Source organism: Argentina anserina, chromosome 3 (genome assembly GCF_933775445.1).
Source record: "Argentina anserina chromosome 3, drPotAnse1.1, whole genome shotgun sequence".
Classification (NCBI taxonomy): Eukaryota; Viridiplantae; Streptophyta; class Magnoliopsida; order Rosales; family Rosaceae; genus Argentina; species Argentina anserina.
Genome location: NC_065874.1, coordinates 6,060,266 through 6,078,678, shown reverse-complemented (window position 1 = coordinate 6,078,678; position 18,413 = coordinate 6,060,266). Strand labels below are relative to the sequence as shown.

The following is an 18,413-nucleotide window of genomic DNA, read 5'->3' as shown; positions in this document are numbered from 1 at the left end:
TTCCTCCTCAATTTCTTTCACTTATTTTTGTCATTGGTGGATGCAATCTCATTTAATAAATTATTTCTTTTTCTTCTTTTTAGGTGTCTTCTTCTTTCTCTCTTGCATTATCTCTTTTTATTCTCTTTCTTTTTCTTTCCTTTATTTTTGTCATTGGTGAGTGCAATCTCTTTTGATAAATTCCATCTTTTTCTTTTTTGAGGTGTCTCATTTTTTCTTTATTTTCCTCTTTTGCTTCTTTTCCTCTATTTTTTTCTTCATGCTAGCTACACAATCTCATCTTTTAAAATATGAAAATAATAAAAGAAAAGAATAAAGACAAGATAATTCATATAAAAATATCAAGTAAATTACTAGAATATGAGAGTAAGATTAGGAAAGTTACGGAATAAGTGTTTCAGTTCAAGTAGGACTTTCCTAAATAGTATGTTTTCTAGTCTAAAAAAGATTCTTAATGCAAGTAGGATTCTCAATATATCACAAATGTTATAGAAAATGCCGATTAACGAAGACTCCTAACTTAACTAGGTTTCCTAGTTACACAAGGAATCCTACTTTAAATAAGACTCTCGACAATTTCTGTGTTTTCAACCTGTTTTAACACCAAAATGCAATTAACACCACCATAGACTCCTAACTCGACTAAATGACTCAATACTACAACAATAAGAGCTAAGCAAAGTACAAATAGAGGTAAAAACATGTTAAGAACGTCACACAAAGTGTTCTTATCATTGACTTCTAAATTGGAAGTTCGATTCCTTCCCTACCTCTATTTCATCAATCAATGTTTTGAGTCTCTTCTTGTCGTCTCATTTTCTTTCAATTTCGTTAAGCGGTTAAAGATGAATAGCATCAATCAATCTAATATGTGTCAGAAAGAAAGGGGAGAGATAGGGAGTGATATCAAGAAAATCTAGATGAGAAAGAGACAGAGAGAAGAAGACGAAGAGTTGGGGAGAGATATGGAAAAAAATCCAGATGAGAGAGAGAGACAGAGAGAAGACGAACTTTTTTTTTGTATTAATTTCATCTAGTGATGTTTCTTTGCACGTGCCCAACACATTCACACTATACTATACATTCTTTTTTGTTTGAATTTTGAAATGAAGCTTTAATATTGCTATAGTCAAAGATAATCATGGTTTAGAAAAAAGTTATTAATAGTTATCCAGTTATTTTAATACTAAATAAAATAATTAAAAAATAAAAAATAAAAAAGTATATAATATATATATATATAAATATTATTCCGACGCTTCCAAAACGCATCCGTTTCCTTAAAAAATTTGAAAAAAACGCTTTCGCGTTTCCAAACGCTTCGTTTCCACGTACCCGCACCCGATTTCATGCAGCTTAGGGAGGAAAATGTGGAGCAAGGAGCTTTGGGCTTCAGCCTAATTCGGCAGCTAAAACGTTAATTGGGCTACTAATTTTGGGGTTTCGCAAAGACTCTTCTAGGCATGATGTGTAAATACACGACCTAACGTGAATAGTTGACTTTAATTCGGCAGCTAAAACGTTAATTGGGCTACTAATTGTATGTTGTGCATATAAAAATTTACGTTTAAATGAGTACTGTTACGACAGTGGTGTAACAATTGGCTCTGGGCAGCATGACTCAGTTATGAGAATCATAGCTTGAATATTCAAAGACCAAGAACTACGAGATTATTTTGGTTGGCAAGGAATTTTTACATCAAGATTTTATATATATATGCTTTCTCGAAGATCTACCACATTATCAAGCTGATGTGTTCACAACTTCTTAAATCTAATTGTCACGTTATGACGTTTATGAAATATTGATGTCTAGAACATGTAAGTACAAAATAATTGACACTTCCTTAGTGAACAAAACACGCATGGTAAAAGTCCAAGAAGAGAAGTCATGATCAAAAGTTCAAGCACTTAGCCCAAGTTGGCTCATGACCCTCAATTAAAACATGCACGTGCATTTCATCGTTTTTCACAAAAGATATCGAGAATGTCTTGTATCCTTACTAGGATATCGAGCATGTTTTGTATCTTGCTTCTGGGTTTTCCCTGAGTTAGTATTCGTGTATAAGTTTCTTTGAATCGTGTCTTAGAAACTAACTTTATGAAAGGTTTTCGTGCACCTCAAGCTTGTGAGTCCAGCTAAGCATTCATATGTCTTGGCATTCAAGTTTGGTCTTGGTTTGAGAGTTCTCTTTCATTTCGGCTTCAAATGTCTTGAGATCCCAAATTCATAATACATTGATCTATGTTCTTTGTTAGGTCATGTTTAGAATTAAGGACAAGTCACTATTCACCATTTATATTGTATTGACTTGGTAATCACGTTAAGAAGTGATCTTAATTGTTTTTGTCTTATTGTTAATGGTGTTTAGCAAATTCTATTACATGTCTTTTTTATAATCTTGGGTTTAGTGTGCTGGCAATTGGAGATTATCAAAGAGCTAGTATATCATTTGCCTACATATATGGAGCTTGTGGTTCCATGTTTGATGTTGAGAAAATTGATAATGTGCATTTTCTTTTAATCCAAGTTTCATTGCATGTTTCTGGTGCCTTTGAGTCATCCTTAGTTAATTGTAAATCTCAAGGCTTGAACACACAACAAAACATCTTTTTCATATCATTCATTCATGTTATTGCATACCATGGCGGATTGGTAGTGCAACTGGGTTACGAGAAGTCTTTCCAAGCAAGGCTGGTAATCAATTAGCTAGTATCTGTTTGTTTAGCTTCAGTGCAGATTTCATTGTGTAAACACTTGAGAGACAAATGAGATATGACAGTCTAGAGACTAGGTAGTGTCTTAGATAGGATCAAGGATGACTTGATATCATGATGTTGCTACAAGCTTGTAAATGGTGTATTTGTACATAGTGAAAATCTTTCTCTCAAAAATTAGGAGAACATAGTTTTTCTCCCTTGATTCAAGATTTCTGCGAGTAAAAAAAATCATGGTATTGTATGATTTTTTTTACAACTTTCATTTCAATTATTCGTTGAACTATTCTTCAGGTTAACAAACACTAAAGGTATTCCTGAACACAAAATATCGCGAAAAAAGTTGTAATTGTTCTATTCACCCCTCTAGGACCTTCAGACCACAATTAAAAGTCTCAAACAGAAAATTTCATGTTTGGAAGAGAAGCGGGTTGTTCTAATATGTAGAGATTCAGAAATATTGATTTTGAGGACGCATTTCGTATCCATATAACACATTCTTGATTAAAAAACAGTAGTTCTCCATATTCGATCACTATCCCATGGCATTGGTGGCAAGCTCAAGCGTGAAATCCAAAATCCCGAAATGAACCGGGACTTTCCGTATAATTACCAACTTTACCCTTCTTCCACAGATTTCTCAAGGAATCTCCCGCCAAAAGTTGGTTACGCTTCGTCCTTCTCATTTTCTGTAACAGCATAACAAACCGACTCGGCCAAGTGGCCCCCTCCCTCTTCTTCTTCTTCTTCTTCACTCTTTCTCTCTCAGAAAAACCTCAACCCTTCTCTCCCATGGCGCCCAACCACCACCACCCTTCACCTTCTCTCTTCATTCTCCTCATCACCGCCGCTCTCACCCTCTCCGATCCTTCCTCCGCCACCCCCTCCGCTTCACCCCCAACCTCCTCACCACAACCACCGCCACCGTCACCCTCACCGTCTCCGCCACCTCCACCTCCTTCACCATCTCCGCCTCCACCTCAAACACAATCGCCACCTCCGGCCACGGGATCGACTCCGCAGCAGATGAACAACATCGTCGACGCTCTGATCGGCTCCGGCGACTTCGGAAGCTGGGCGAACATCATCGCCGCCGCGAATCCGCTCAATCTTCCGCTTAGCGCCACCGTCTTCATGCCTGAAAGCGGCGCCGTGTCACGCACACCAGTCGCCGACGCGTTCTTGCTTCCCTACCACGTCGTCCCTCAGCGCCTCACCTTCGCCGATCTCCGCCTCTTCAAGACCAACTCTCGCCTCCCGACTCTCCTTCCCGGAAAGTCCATCGTCGCCACCTGCAACTCCGACTCCAACTTCACCGTCGACGGCGCCACCATCACCCAGCCCGACGTCTACGTCACCAACAACGTCGTCGTCCACGGCGTCGCGCGCGTTCTTGATTACTCCGTTTACGGCGTCGCAACCGTCGACTCTAAGCCGAAGCCAGAGCGGCAACCGAGTCCGAGGCAGTCTTCTCCTCCCGCGACGCCACTGTGGAAGTCCGGCGCGGCGTTGCCGCGCCTCTGCGTTCAGTTTCCGGTAGCTTTTGCAGTTTTAGGATTGAATAATCGAATTCGGTGATTGATGAAATTTAGGGTTCTTCAATTTTCATTGTCCCAATTGTGGCTTGATTTTCAGTTCCTTTATCTTTGCTGTTAGATTCAGATTGAGAGTGTATGAATTTCTGTGATGAATCAAAGAATATACAAAGTTGCATTTTATAGCAATGCATTGAAGAGATTGAAATGGGAGCTTTATTATACAACCTTATTCTTCAATGATTCACAAAAGAAGAAGAAAACTAAAAGCTATTTGAGCCTAGAATTGTTAAGACTGGGAGGTTAGTACTAGAAGAAGAAACAGCATTATTGGCCTGATCATCAAAAAACCAAAACTGTAGAATTCAGTTTCATGAGTAAGCAACTTTGCAAATATTTTGTGCCCAGCTCAAGATCCAGAATCCCTCTTTCCTCTCTTTTATGGATTTTTTCGACCCAAGAATAGAGCCTAACGAATGACTAAGTTGCTAGCTAGCTTACCTTGAATGAGAAAGAATGATGGGTTGGGTGGGGAATCTCTACGGCTTCCTGATATCTACATTTCTCTGCAACTCTTCAATCAAGTCTGTGCAGGCCACTCTCGATTCGGGTGACTGGCTGGAGAAGATTCTATGTAATGTCCTGAACTCTTCAGGGGTCGGATTGGCTTTCTCTAAGAGTCTTCGTAATACTAACTGCATCTCATCGATCGAGTGTTGGCCCTTCGCGGATGGATTGTTTTGCTCCTCGTTCGTCATGCTCATACCAAATAGTTTTGTCTGCAGCACTCCAGAGCATTGTACAGATGATAGCTGCTGCTTATGCTTGTGATTCCACTACTCCGTGCATTGATGATTGGGATCAAGATCCTCAATAGCCTGGAGAAAATGCAATCAAAGTGAGATAATACATAACTGAAGCAAGAATTATTTTGCTCGTTTAACAGAAAGCCACATCGTTTCATAGTTACCGTACCTCAACAATGGGTTGGGAGAGAAAGCCAAACATTGCAAACCCGTTAATGCTCTGCAAAGATTGTAAAGGGGGTAGCCCTCTTTCCCCTAGACTACTCCGTCTACTTATTTCACTGTTTAGTTTATTTAGTACCATCTCCCAGCACTTGTCTGCTGATACATTTGCAAAAGACTCCCCTGGGCATTCTTCTAAACTGACCTGAAAATTACGCAAGAAAACGTTGAAGAAAGTGTACAGGGTAAAGAAATTGTAAATCTGTTGGATGCTCATTCTTTTATCATAGCAAGTTAGAAAATTATTCCCCATCCAGTGACTGTCTCCCAGACATACCTTAAAAAGGGGTCCAAGAAGCCCAGCATCTAACACTTCTGATATATAACTACACAGCTTTGTTGGGTCCAACACACTGAAGAACTTTATTCGGCTTCTAAACCCTGCAAAAGGTACCCCAATCATTAGACACCACAGAACAAACAATTGAACCAACACAGAAATTATATACAAGTTATTCAAAGCGACATAGTGTATCCAGCAAGCATACCTTTGGGATACATGGCATGCTTAGTGCACCAATATTTCCCAGTCATGACAGATCCGAAATTCAAAGGCTCAACAAGACTCAGACGTCTTAATTGATTGCTTTGTTGTCTCATGGATGCATTCACAGCAGAGGTATCAGTAGTTTCAGTTTCCGAAGAACTGATTGGTGCTATGTTTGAAACAGGACGTGATAAGCCCAGATCAACACCAAACAACTTGTTACTCTCAGATGTGCTGGCCTTCTCTTGATTGGACATTGATGTGGATATATCTTCCTCAATTGTGCTAGCCTTATTATCACACACGTCAGATACGTCAATTATCTTGCTTTCATTTTCATCAGAAGTACAATTGAGATTCAAATCAAAACTGCAATCATGCTCCATCTTTGGTTCAGCATTCACAACTAAAGATTGATCTCCAGTCTGATCATCCTGTGACCCTGACTGAACTACTGCAGAAGAATCATGACTAGAGGAACTGCAAGATCCAATCCTGTTAACCTTATTTTCTACAACTGGGTAGTCAGGCACAATTTCCATTGGATCGCAAGCCTGATCCAGCTTAGGCTTCTTAACCGCAAACCTACTAGTGCAGTCTATAGAAACTACTTCAGAATCCTTAGATGCCCATGCATGAATGGCAGCCAACTCCCCTTCCAATGCTTTAACCAGCATATTTAATTCCTCGACAGTGTAGCGGAGAAGGATATATCTCTGAGTCTTTTCACATGAGCAGAAGTGCCTTGCATGTTTCAGACATGAAAATCGGTCAGGAGAGCAGTTGCAGCTGGCAGCAGATAAGTGCAAGTCATAGAAGCAAGAAAAACATTCTCTCTCAGTGTTTGAATCAAAGTCTCTTTCCATCTTTTGCGACTTCCAACAAATTGGAAGACGATCCAGTCTTTCCTCCTCCATGTCCACTCGTCGCTGTGAATGTCAAATACAATAAACGATTTATTAGTGCTCTACCATAAGAGCACGTATCAAGGTACTTGCATGCTAAAGTCTAGAGAGAAAAAAGGGAGGGTGAGGGGGATATTTTACCTTAACTGCTTTGGTGAGCACACCATCTTTGCCACAGACTTTTTGCCAATTCTGATTGCTGGTCAACTTTTTTCCGAGTGATATTTCTCCGAGAACCTGCACAGCTTCCAGAGCTGACTGCAGTAACAATTTGTCATGCGACAATGATGTCTTGCGACACTGTTTACTGTAAAGCTCAACTGCAGTTTGGCCGTGTTGTAACCAATCAACAGGTGCGACATTTACTGCCTCGGCACAGTTGAAGCCGCAATTAAATCCAGCGTGATATGCTCTCGGGAAGGTCAGAACAAACTCCCCAGAATGTTGGACAACTCGATGCACAGGTACACCCTCAGATTTTAAAACTGAAGGAGATAGCTGAGTGACCTAAAAAAATGAAACGGATATTCTTAGTGCCTTGGCCAAACATACAAAAATACAAAAGCAAAGTAGATATCTTGTAAAAAATTGTGCAAGGACTGATAGCTGGAGATTAAAAAAAAAAGGGAAAGGGATATAAACATCTTTTGTACCAGTTCATTGAGTAAATCAGGTTGTTCCTCAAACAAATCCGGCAAATGCTTTCTCATTGTTTGTTCCAAAGAGGTAGCACGGCTGCCGGGCACTCCATACCATACTTTTGGGTCACCAAAGTGCAGATAATTTAGGGAATAGAGGTGGTGGTCCTCAACATGCTGTTACAAAGAAGGGAAAACAACACATCAGTAATCCCCAATATTTAACGTAAGAAAAAACAGCAAAGATTTTGACAGATGTACTTTGACCATGATGGTTGAAAACACATACCCAACAAAATGACGAAAAGCACATCCCAACATAAAGCCATGGGACTAGAACTCCTGAGATATCGCTTTCCTCGAAACATAGTACCGAACCAGGCAGACGAGGCAAGTTATTCAAATTCCAGCCTGACATTGCATAAATATCTGAATCACTCTTAGTCCCTATGGATGATGCCTTGGGAAAACCACTTCCAAATACTCCTGTTTCCAAGTCAGCTCCATAGTCAACCTGAAATGTGAAAATAAAAAAGATATCCGCTATTAACAAACATGAGTCCACAAGTCAGAATCACATATTTAGTTCAATGTACAGGAAGACCGTAGCTACATACCTCAACCTCGTCTGTTGGTTGCTCAACAATCCGCCAGTATTCACCTTCAATATCCTCCACAGAGAGCTCCCATCTTTTGTTGTTAGTTCCACCTGAATTCGGACCCTCCTTACGTTCATGTGTTCCAAAGTAACTGTCCTTGAAAGTTAAGGCATGTCTCTGAAACTCTGTAAATGTGAAGTCCGATCCTGACTGGAACCCAAATTTCTCATCAGTCTCAGAAGCAGCATTAGCTTCTCCACGTCTCTTTGAGTGTCTTCTTCGTTTTCGCTTCCGACCTCGAGTTTTCTTTTTCATGGACTCCCTATTCTGGAGCAAGTCAACTTGCTGAACACGTGTAGAAAATTTAGCATTTTCCCACATGTGTTTCTCTCTAAGAAGGCATGGAGGGATCCAAGAACGTGGAGGGACAATCCTACAAATACCATAAGATTCAGCCTGTGGCCAAATCTTTGCTATGTAACCAACTGTATCTTCAAACTCCTAAAAAGAGAGCGCACAAAGTCATTGGATTAGTATACCATACAAAAAGTTAATTCAGCACCGCAATGATGCTAAGTTGCTAACAGATATAAAAATTGAATGGATACCTCAACAGTTGGATAAAATACAGGTGCATCATCAATGACAGGCCGGCATGCTTCCTCTGGATCCCATCTAGGTGCTATCTGGAAGACGCCAGTAATAACTCAGTTAAATCAGTAGGATAGAAGAGAAAAACTCAACAAGAATGAAGCTACTGCTAACCACTACAGGGAATGACATTCAATTACCGTAAAGAAAACACTGAATGACATGTAAAATGTTGCCTACCTTTTGACTTAGAGGACTGCCAGAGCACTCAACTGTGTCATCACTTCTCTGATTGTTGTTAGAAGAATGAACCTACAAAGCACTTATGTCAGATTCATAATCCTGGATGGCCTAAATAGTGATTTTGAGATCATGTGAGTTAAAAAGACATATTACACATAATCCTAAGATCCTATTCCAAGTTACTCAGATACTTACAACTTATTACGAGAAAGAACAGTAGAGAAAAAGGCACGAGAAAACACGGAAACAGGTGAATGGTGATCATACAAATCAGGTAAGGAACTATAATAAAAGGAGGGTTGTCATCTATCAAGATTCATTTAAAACACATAATATCACAATGGGCTACAAGAAGAATCCGGTAATTACATCAACACCTGCAATATCACGCAATTTGAAAAGAGCGTGTTGACATTTACTCTACGATTACCAATACAGGCATACATTGTAAATGTATGAGAGTACTTGACTAATTTCTAAAGAAACATGCATAACCAAGCATACACCAAATACAATAGATAAGATACAGATAACACGGATCTGACATTCTGAACATCAATGATGCATATATTGGTTTACAAAACACACAACATCATCAACACCCGGAATTGGCAATCACCATGGTCATATCACATAAACAGATCACAGAAAACAACATTAGGGATCAGAAATCCAACCTCTATTTGCTGAGATTCTGCTGCAAAGCACGTCTCTTCCATTGCCTGCAAAAACAAAACCAAAGAAAACCCTTTCAAGACCTATCCAAATCAATCAAAATCAGAACCAAATACCAATTCCCTACTTCCTGACAACCCAACAATCCTAAACCAAAGAATCAAATTCCTCTGTACCTTATCCACCAAAACACGCAGAGCATTCCCCAGAACCAAAGTTCCAAACTTTCATATACCCAACAATCTCAATTGCATGTATTCCTAACCAAGCCCCAATCTTTCACCTCCTCTGGTAAAATAATTCTACCCCAAAAGAAAAAAAATTAAACCAATTGACTTGGTAAATGAAATTTGGGAAACAGAGTAACAAAGATTGAACAAGTCTAACTGAACAATGAGGATATGGAAAACAGACAAAAACCCAAAACACACATTTATATTTATGGCATAACCAAAAGGGTGGTACCTTAAAAGAATAAGAACCCAGGTAAGGGATTGTGGGTGATGACTTGATATGTAGGTTATTGTATCCTATCCGTCCTATGCAAACCCCCTCTCTAATTTTATCACTTTCTACTGTTTTATTCGAATAAAATCTTTGTTTTTATGATACTTATTGCAAAGAAATAAACTGGAATTTGGAACCTTTTTTTTTTTGGTTATTTAATAAGACCAGGTGGGATGAGAAATCCAGCTTGAACGAGGAAGTTGGATCTAAAAAAGATTTATATATGGAAAAGGAAAATTAATTAATTTTGAAGAGTTTTTTTTTTCAATTAAATTTAGAGAGAGATATATATATATATATGGTCAACCTGGTGGAAAGCACGCAGTTTTAACTGAAAGCGGTGACCGCACAACTTATTTGAGGTGTGGGGACCCGCAACGAATGACAGTGACATATAAGTACGTCTAACAGCCAGTGTAGCCATAAATTTTATTAAGATAGGTCAAAGTTATATATAATTACGATTCTACAAATTAAATGACCTAATTATGTAGGTACAAATTAGTTGTTAATTTTTTATTACTGAAATATTAATAAAAAATAAGAAATTAAAAAGAATATGAAATACACTATAGTATGTATGAGATAAACCAAATAAAAAAGAGAAAGATAATGATGAGAAAATTCTATAAAGACATTGATTTGCTTCAATTTTATAATATAGTCAAAAGTGAGTAATTTTGTTATCACATTAGAAGGGGCAAAATGAATCAAATGACTTATATTGCTCTTAGATCAAAGTAAAAATTTAAGGCATAACACAATTGTCAAGCTAGTGAGAAGGGTCAACCCTTCTGGTGTCCATGTAGCTACGCCTATACTAATAACATCTTCTTTGGGACTCCACAGTACACCAACACAAACCTAAAGACGTTTCTTTCTTTTTTCCCATTTTTCTATCAAATATAAATCTTTTTCTTTGGGTTTAACTGTTTAAGTGATGCGGATGATGTCGAAAGTTCCTCATCACTGTTTTTCTCTTGCTTGAGTTGTGAAGTTATTGTTGTTCGATTTCTGTAATAAGAATTTAGGTTGTTTTTAGGTGTGATTTGATGTCTAAACTTATGTCATGTGTTCAATTACTCAAATTTGCCGACTATTTTTTATTTGTTCACAATTTTAAACTCATGTCATATGTTTTTTCTCAACTCATATTTAGATAATAATTGAGCAATTTGACATATGATATGAGTTTAAAATAATAGGTATAAAGTGGACAAATATGGTGGTCGGCAAATTTATTTGTATGATTTCATTGTCCAACGTGGAGCAACAGAACATTGGTGGGTTCCGCCTTTTAATGTCTTGTTGAGGATTTGACAGAGTTCTTATGTCAGTGTGCTTTTTTAATTGGATTCTTTTTATAAACTAATTATGAGCATATTCAGCGGTAACTGATACATTTAGATGATCTAGGATTGTAAAAATATTGAATAGCTTTCAACAACCCTTCGCAAAATGTTGAGCTATCTGCCTTCATTTGCGGTTTGACGTAAATTTGACAAAACCACACTTTATTTGTACGCTTTGGTTTAGTCATATGAGATTATGAGTAATGGGTTTACTATTCCGTCTATCTCTAGGTTTCATCGTACCTACTATAAAGTTAACATGTAATCCTCTGTCTACTTCTGTATTATTTCTTCTACATCACACGGTTTTAAATTCAAAATCTTCCAATATTGTTTTTAGAACATACACTACTCTGTTGAAATGGGTATTCTATAATGTCCTTATTGACCTCGGTATAGTTATGGTCATATTATTATAAGAAGATTCATACCAATTGTACCATATGATTATTATGGGTGGACACGGGTCTATTCGGTTCGGTTTTGGACAAAACCCATAACCCAACTCAAATTTTAAATTCGGTTCGGTTCGGTTCAGTTTTTCTATTTTAGAGACTGTGACCCACAATCCAACCCAACCCGTACGGTTCGGTTCGGTTCGGTTTTTTTTTCTGTTTTACCCGTATGTAAAATACGTAATATTATATATTAATTTTAAAAGTACAAAATTTAACATAAAGATGAAAAACTAATAGTCTAATGATTATTTCATACCTAATTGACTTATGCCTCATCATTTAGCCCGTGGATCTGAAAAGCTCGCCGAGGCCCGCAAGCCCGATGGGTTTTTACCCGAAAACAACACTAATATGTCATAAGGGAATACCCATTACCAATATGCGAACACTAAAAGTCGTTTGCATATATGAAATCACCTAATTTTTGTCACCGATTGTGTGCAGTCGCACCAAAAAAATCTATTTGGCAAAGCCCCGGTCAATGAGGATTTTAATATGTCAAAACGCCTTTTTTTTACCATAAGTATGGACGATCAATCAATATCCAAATCAGACTAAATTTTTACGGGTTCCCTAAATATATATACTGATCACATCTGCTGGTGTCGATCGACCATATTTCAAACTGGAGTTATCGATTGATGAAGTGTCCACTAATGTATCATACCTTTATATTAGATTTATAATAAAACTATCGCATTATGAAGCGACTATATGAATGAAACTTTTAGGGATCGATCGACACCATCCGATGTGATCAGTATATATATTTAATGACCATGAAAAATATTTCATCCTATTCGGACCTAGTTTGACCGTCAGAATTTCCGGTAAACTGAAAACACCACTAATTTGTCCTAAAGGAGAATCCATTACAAAGATGCGAATGCCGAAAGCCGTTTGCATATCTGAAGTCACCTAATTTTTGTTACCTATCTTGCGCGGTCGCACTGAAGAAATCTATTTGGCAAAGCCCCGGTCAATGAGGTTTTATTATGTGAAAACGCATCTTTTTTGGTTGACCGTAGGTACGAACGGTCAAACCATGTCCAAAATGGACGAAATTTTTACGGGGTCCCTAAATATATATACCAATCACATCTGCTGGTGTCGATCAACCATATTTCGAATTAGAGTTGACGATCACATAAGTGTCAACTAGTGTATCATAACTTTTATATTAGGTTTTAAAATAAAACTATCACATTATGAAGCGACTATATGAAGGAAACTTCTAGGGATCGATCGACACCAGCCGATGTGATCGGTCAATATATTTAGTGACCCTATAAAAATTTCATTCAATTCGGACCTCATTTAACCGTCGAAATTTTTAGTAAATCGAAACATCACTATTATGCCATAAGGGAGGACCTATTACAAATATACGAACGCCAAAAGCCGTTTGCATATCTGAAATCACCTCATTTTTGTTACTTATCATGCGTGGTCGCACTAAAGAAATATATTTGGCAAAGCCCCGGTCAATGGGGTTTCAATATGTGAAAACGCCTCTTTTTTAGTTAACCGTAGGTACGAATGGTCAAACCATGTCCAAAATGGATGAAATTTTTACGGGGTCCCTAAATATATATACCAATCACATCTGCTGGTGTCGATCGACCATATTTCGAATTAGAGTTGACCATCACATAAGTGTCAACTAGTGTATCATAATCTTTATATTAGGTTTAAAATAAAACTATCGCATTATGAAGCGACTATATGAAGGAAACTTCTAGGAATCGATCGACACCAGCCGATGTGATCGGTATATATATTTAGTGACCCTATAAAAATTTCATCCAATTCGGACCTCATTTAACCGTTAGAATTTTTGGTAAATCGAAAACACCACTATTATGCCATAAGGGATGACCTATTACAAATATGCGAACGCCGAAAGCCGTTTGCATATCTGAAATCACCTAATTTTTGTTACCTATCATGCGCGGTCGCACTAAAGAAATATATTTGGCAAAGCCCCGGTCAATAGGGTTTCAATATGTGAAAACGCCTCTTTTTTAGTTAACCGTAGGTACGAACGGTCAAACCATGTCCAAAACGGACGAAATTTTACGGGTTCCCTAAATATATATACCAATCATATCTGCTGGTGTCGATCGATCATATTTCGAATTAGATTTGTCGATTTCCTAAATGTCAACTAATGTATCATAACATTTATATTAGGTTTAAAATAAAACTATCGCATTATGAAGAAAGCAAGACGGCTAAATAATGCGCCTCTTATACATTAGGTCAAATAGGTTAGAAATTATGTGCGGCTGTGAGGCCGACCACACTATTTTGTTATTTAAAAAATAATAATAATGTAAAATTATAAATATGACAAAATGATGTCGTTTTGTAACGTTGACCATTGACTTCGGGTTGTTTGGGTCGGTTCGGTTTCTAAGGGACTGAACCCAAAACCTAACCCAAATAGAATCGGTTCGGTTCGGTTTTTTTTTTTCGGTTCGGTTTGATTCGGGTTTCGGTTTGTTCGGATTCGGTTTGGGTTCGGGTACGGTTTTTTTCGGTTTTCGGGTCAGTTTGTCCACCCCTAATGATTATGGCTCATCATGGCCGGCACAGGGTTCACCCTACCCTAAATTTTAGGACTTAGAGTCGGGCCGCGCCGGGTTTTGACTTAGTCAACAAATTTTAGGGCTAGTCCAAGGCTTCAAAATATAAGCATTAACCTGCCCTAGAAGTCCATTATGCAAGGGCCAAAAGGGTCTGACTTAAAAATTTGGGTTGAGCTCGGCTGGGCTTTTGTTTAACTCAAAATCAATAGTTTCTTATAAAACAAAAATATCTCTTTTGAGAAAAAAAAAAAACATAAGTATATGAGAATAATTTTCATAGCATATATTCAACCTTCATATCATGTTTGGGAGCCTGTATTATGTACAAAAACTGAAGCTCAATTCATGCTCTAAATTAATAGTCATTCTACTAGAAATATTCATTCTACAATGTTGGGAAAAATGGACCTCATATATTAACTGGAATTGGTTAATTAAGATTACCCTAAATTAATAACTAAAATTTAAAAATTATAGGATAAGGTCGGGTAGGGCTTTAGGGCCGGGCTTGGGCTCGGGTTTTACATTAGGACGGGCCGGACCGGACTTGGCCTTTTAGGGTCGAGCTGGCTTTAGGGCGGATCGGGGCCGTACGACCGGATGATGTGACCTCCGTATGATCACTCTATATATAGACCTTTTCCAACTGGAGAAGATTAACCTATCTTATTCAAATTCTTTTTGCTAGGGCGAAGCTACAGCATACTTCTCCATTGAGTCGAATTAGATGGCGGTTCAAGCACCAACAGCAAAAAAGGATTGGTTTTTGTACTTGATGATGGAGGATCGAATATGCCGTCTAAATATTGATGAATTCTGCAAGCAGAACTCTCCAAAGCCTCAGTTTGAAGTTGTGCATGACTATTATACTGATAAGGACAACTGCATTCCAGATACAATTGTTCCGCTTCCTGATACAACTATTCCGCTGGCAATGCAACCTATTGTTGTGAATTCCAAAGTGTACATGCTAGGGGGGTATACGCAAGGAATCAATGATACTGATCCCAGTGATGATGATGACGACGATTCCGTTGACAGAGAAAACAATAATTCGGAAGATAATCGCCGGTGTGACCGTAAAAAGGTACGTTGGAATGCTCAAGTCCCCAACTTAGATGTCTATGCCTTTGATCCTGATGCTTCAGAGGGTCCAACCATCAGTCTCAACGACGGTTGTGCCATTCCAAGGAGGGTAATTGATTCGAGGTTGAGTAATAGTATAGTTTTCACCCTTGAGAACAAAATCTATGTTGTGGCCAGAGCACCATACTCGGGCGATGACAAAGATATTGATCATCAGCCACCCCTGTTCAAAGTTTTTGATCCATTTCACCAATCCTGGAAAGATCTTCCTCGTCCCCCCTATTGTGATTATAATTACTCTTACGATAAACACTCTACTTGGGGTCACAAATTTGCTGTTAGCAGTTACAGGAGAGGCTTATACCGCAGTTACAGGAGAGGCTTAGATCTTTTGAACCCTAAACGAGCTTCAATGGATATTCTGTCCTTTTTTATGTGTCAGGTATTGTTTTATGGGCAAGTGCGACGGTGGCCGAGTGTGCTTGGTGTATTCCGCTGATCAGGGCGGGTATGAAGTGTATCGACGGTATACACGTATAGCTGTTTTTAAAGTGTTCATCTCCAATTACCTTGATGGCAATCAGGTCTTCTCAACCGAACTCGAGGCTGCCGAGTTTTATACTTTCCCATCTACTGATAGACATTCATCTTCAGATCCTAGACTGCATTCAACTTTTACTCTGTGCCATCACTCAAACAATCGTGTGACTGAGAAGAAAAACTTGTGCGGGAAAATTGTAGCACACGATCATCGTTGAGCTAGGGTAATATTATGCGAGTTTGGCCACCGTTGCTACCTCTACTGTATTATTTTTGGTCCAATATATTGTTGCTTTGCATAGAGGAACCCATATCACATTTGATTTCGGCACTGAGTTCGTTAACATAAACAATATGTATATATATGCTTGATTCCTAATGGGCTAAATCTTTTCAATGTAGTACTCTTATTGCTTCTTAAGTTCTTATGTTAGGCTGCTTCTTGGTGGTTATCACAGTGCTGTTCATCAAACGAAATGCTCTAGTCCCTATTCATGTATACTTGTTTGACTAATTTGTGTATTAATGTTTGATACATGTGTGTTTACTGTGCCGGCCGGAGTGTTATCCACACAACCACAATCACAGAAGATGATGATTGTTACTTATGGCACATATATGATGTAGGATCAAGTCATGACATGATCTTGTGTAAAGCTGGTTAAAAATCTACATACGATAGCTTCTTCTCAACCATGGATATCATTTCATGAGTAGTGTTTGTGTAGAAACTGAGATATATCCACGACAAAAGATATGTTTTTTTTTTCTCCAAAGCAATTGGAGGAAACCTTGATTTAGGAGTAGGGGCTACACTTACTGTCATGCTGATTCTCAACCTTAAATCTCATGGACGACTTGTCTACACCAAAATGGGATCAGAAAATGAGACAGAAAATAATCGTCAAAACCTCATCTTCAAATGAATTGAGGGATACACATGGTTGAGATGAGATTGATGTTGCCTGGCTGTTTTAGCAGTACCTGGTACGAGTTTTCATTAGTTCTCAGCCATGGGAGTTCCTGGTGCTGGTTCATGAGCTTCATTTTTATGTGCCGATTATCTTTAATATGTTGTAAATTAAAGGGGATGCTTAAAGTGTGTTTGCAGTATTGAACGTTGCTCTTCAAGATCTTTTACTTTAAGATGTTCTGGTTAAAGAGGCAAAGTTTCTAATCTCTCAATTGCAGCATTGCACTATAAGGTTATTGTACCTCTGTAGCTCAAATCTTTCAATGTGATATTGAAGCTAGAATGTAGACATGTCTCGGTTTTTTTGGTTCATACCAGTTTTTGTAGATGAAAATTCACTAAATATTTACTATCCTATCCTTTCAATAGACGCTCACCAACGTTTAAAAACTTTGTATTTTTCCTTTAAAACGGTCCCTAAAAAAAAAGATAATTTTATTAGCTTAATTAATAGGACAAATTATAAAAAAATAATATCTCCCGACTTATATTAAAAAAAGTCACTACTTATAAATTAATTATAAAAAGATCATCACATGTGAAAATTATAAAAAAAATCAACAAAATTAGAAAAAAGTCACTATAAAAATATTTTTTGGATTGTTTTGCTATTTCTCACTATTTTTTTCTTCTTTTTCTAATTTCGGCCATAACATTCTCGTCCGGCGATAGATTTTGACGAAATTGGTACCGTTAGAAAGATCTCGCTCCCCTCTTTCATTTGATATACTACCCACTCCGAATCAACTAACCATACAAGACGCAAAAACCATCGCAAAGGGTTGCCGCCATCGATGACGGTGCTCCAAGCAATTCCGACGAAACCGAAGCTCAAGGTTCCCTAATTCTAGCTATTCTCTTCATTTTGAGCATACTTATACCAATCTCATTTGAATTTTAACAAAATTTCGCATATTTCCACATTTCCTCTCGGCATGTCGCACCTCCTGTCACAACCACTATCACAGACACTGTCACACTACCTGTAATACCCATTGTCACACCCACTGTTACAACCTCTGTCACACTACATGTCACACCTCCTGTCACACTACATGTCATACCTCCTGTCACACTACATGTCACACCTCCTGTCACATTACCTGCCACACCAACTGTCACATCTTCTGTCACACTACCTGTCACAACCGTTGTCACAACCATAATAACACAAACTGTCACACCTGATGTCGTAACCGCTGTCACAACCCCTATCACACCTGATGTCACAACCGCTGTCACACTAACTTTCTACTGTGACAGGTAGTGTGATAGCTAATGTGACACACAATGTGATAACTACTGTGATAGCAGCAGCGGTAAATTTGTTCAACATCAGCATATGTGCATCTTCCGCAGTGAACCTGCTCCTCCACCCCGCGCCTCCATTGTCAAACCACGACCCAATCTTGCACCTCCACCCCGCATCTCCACCCCGCACCTCCATTGTCAAACCACAACTCACCGTTGTCACAACCTCTGTCACA

The 18,413-nt window shown here is 38.4% G+C and overlaps 3 protein-coding genes across 3 annotated transcripts in view; 1 reads left to right on the top strand and 2 right to left on the bottom strand.

Annotated features, from left to right (window-relative positions):
* The window catches only part of LOC126786688 (alpha-glucosidase-like), a 109,533-nt gene that overhangs the window by 71,121 nt on the left and 19,999 nt on the right, over window positions 1-18,413 (bottom strand). The gene's annotated exons all lie outside the window — the stretch shown is intronic.
* LOC126786903 (FAS1 domain-containing protein SELMODRAFT_448915-like) lies at window positions 3,511-4,382 on the top strand. The gene has a single exon (XM_050512865.1). It carries the CDS (start codon window positions 3,511-3,513, stop codon window positions 4,294-4,296), a length of 786 nt encoding a protein of 261 aa, XP_050368822.1. The 3' UTR covers window positions 4,297-4,382.
* LOC126786687 (lysine-specific demethylase JMJ14-like) lies at window positions 4,531-9,784 on the bottom strand. Its single transcript, XM_050512585.1, has 11 exons — window positions 9,422-9,784; window positions 8,742-8,813; window positions 8,519-8,596; window positions 7,929-8,411; window positions 7,601-7,825; window positions 7,327-7,488; window positions 6,815-7,180; window positions 5,770-6,697; window positions 5,559-5,662; window positions 5,229-5,426; window positions 4,531-5,131 (listed from the first exon to the last, which is right to left on the bottom strand). Exons 1-11 carry the CDS (start codon window positions 9,461-9,463, stop codon window positions 5,090-5,092), a joined length of 2,700 nt encoding a protein of 899 aa, XP_050368542.1. The 5' UTR covers window positions 9,464-9,784; the 3' UTR covers window positions 4,531-5,089.

What these genes read in the sequence shown, in the direction of transcription:
- LOC126786687 (XM_050512585.1), bottom strand. Translation starts at nt 9,463, where the DNA reads ATGGAAGAGACGTGCTTTGCAGCAGAATCTCAGCAAATAGAG. An exon ending in GCAGTCCTCTAAGTCAAAAG is followed by an intron (nt 8,597 to 8,741) that starts GTAGGCAACATT and finishes GGCGTCTTCCAG; the next exon opens with ATAGCACCTAGATGGGATCC. An exon ending in GCATGCCATGTATCCCAAAG is followed by an intron (nt 5,663 to 5,769) that starts GTATGCTTGCTG and finishes TACCTTTTGCAG; the next exon opens with GGTTTAGAAGCCGAATAAAG.
- LOC126786903 (XM_050512865.1), top strand. Translation starts at nt 3,511, where the DNA reads ATGGCGCCCAACCACCACCACCCTTCACCTTCTCTCTTCATTCTCCTC.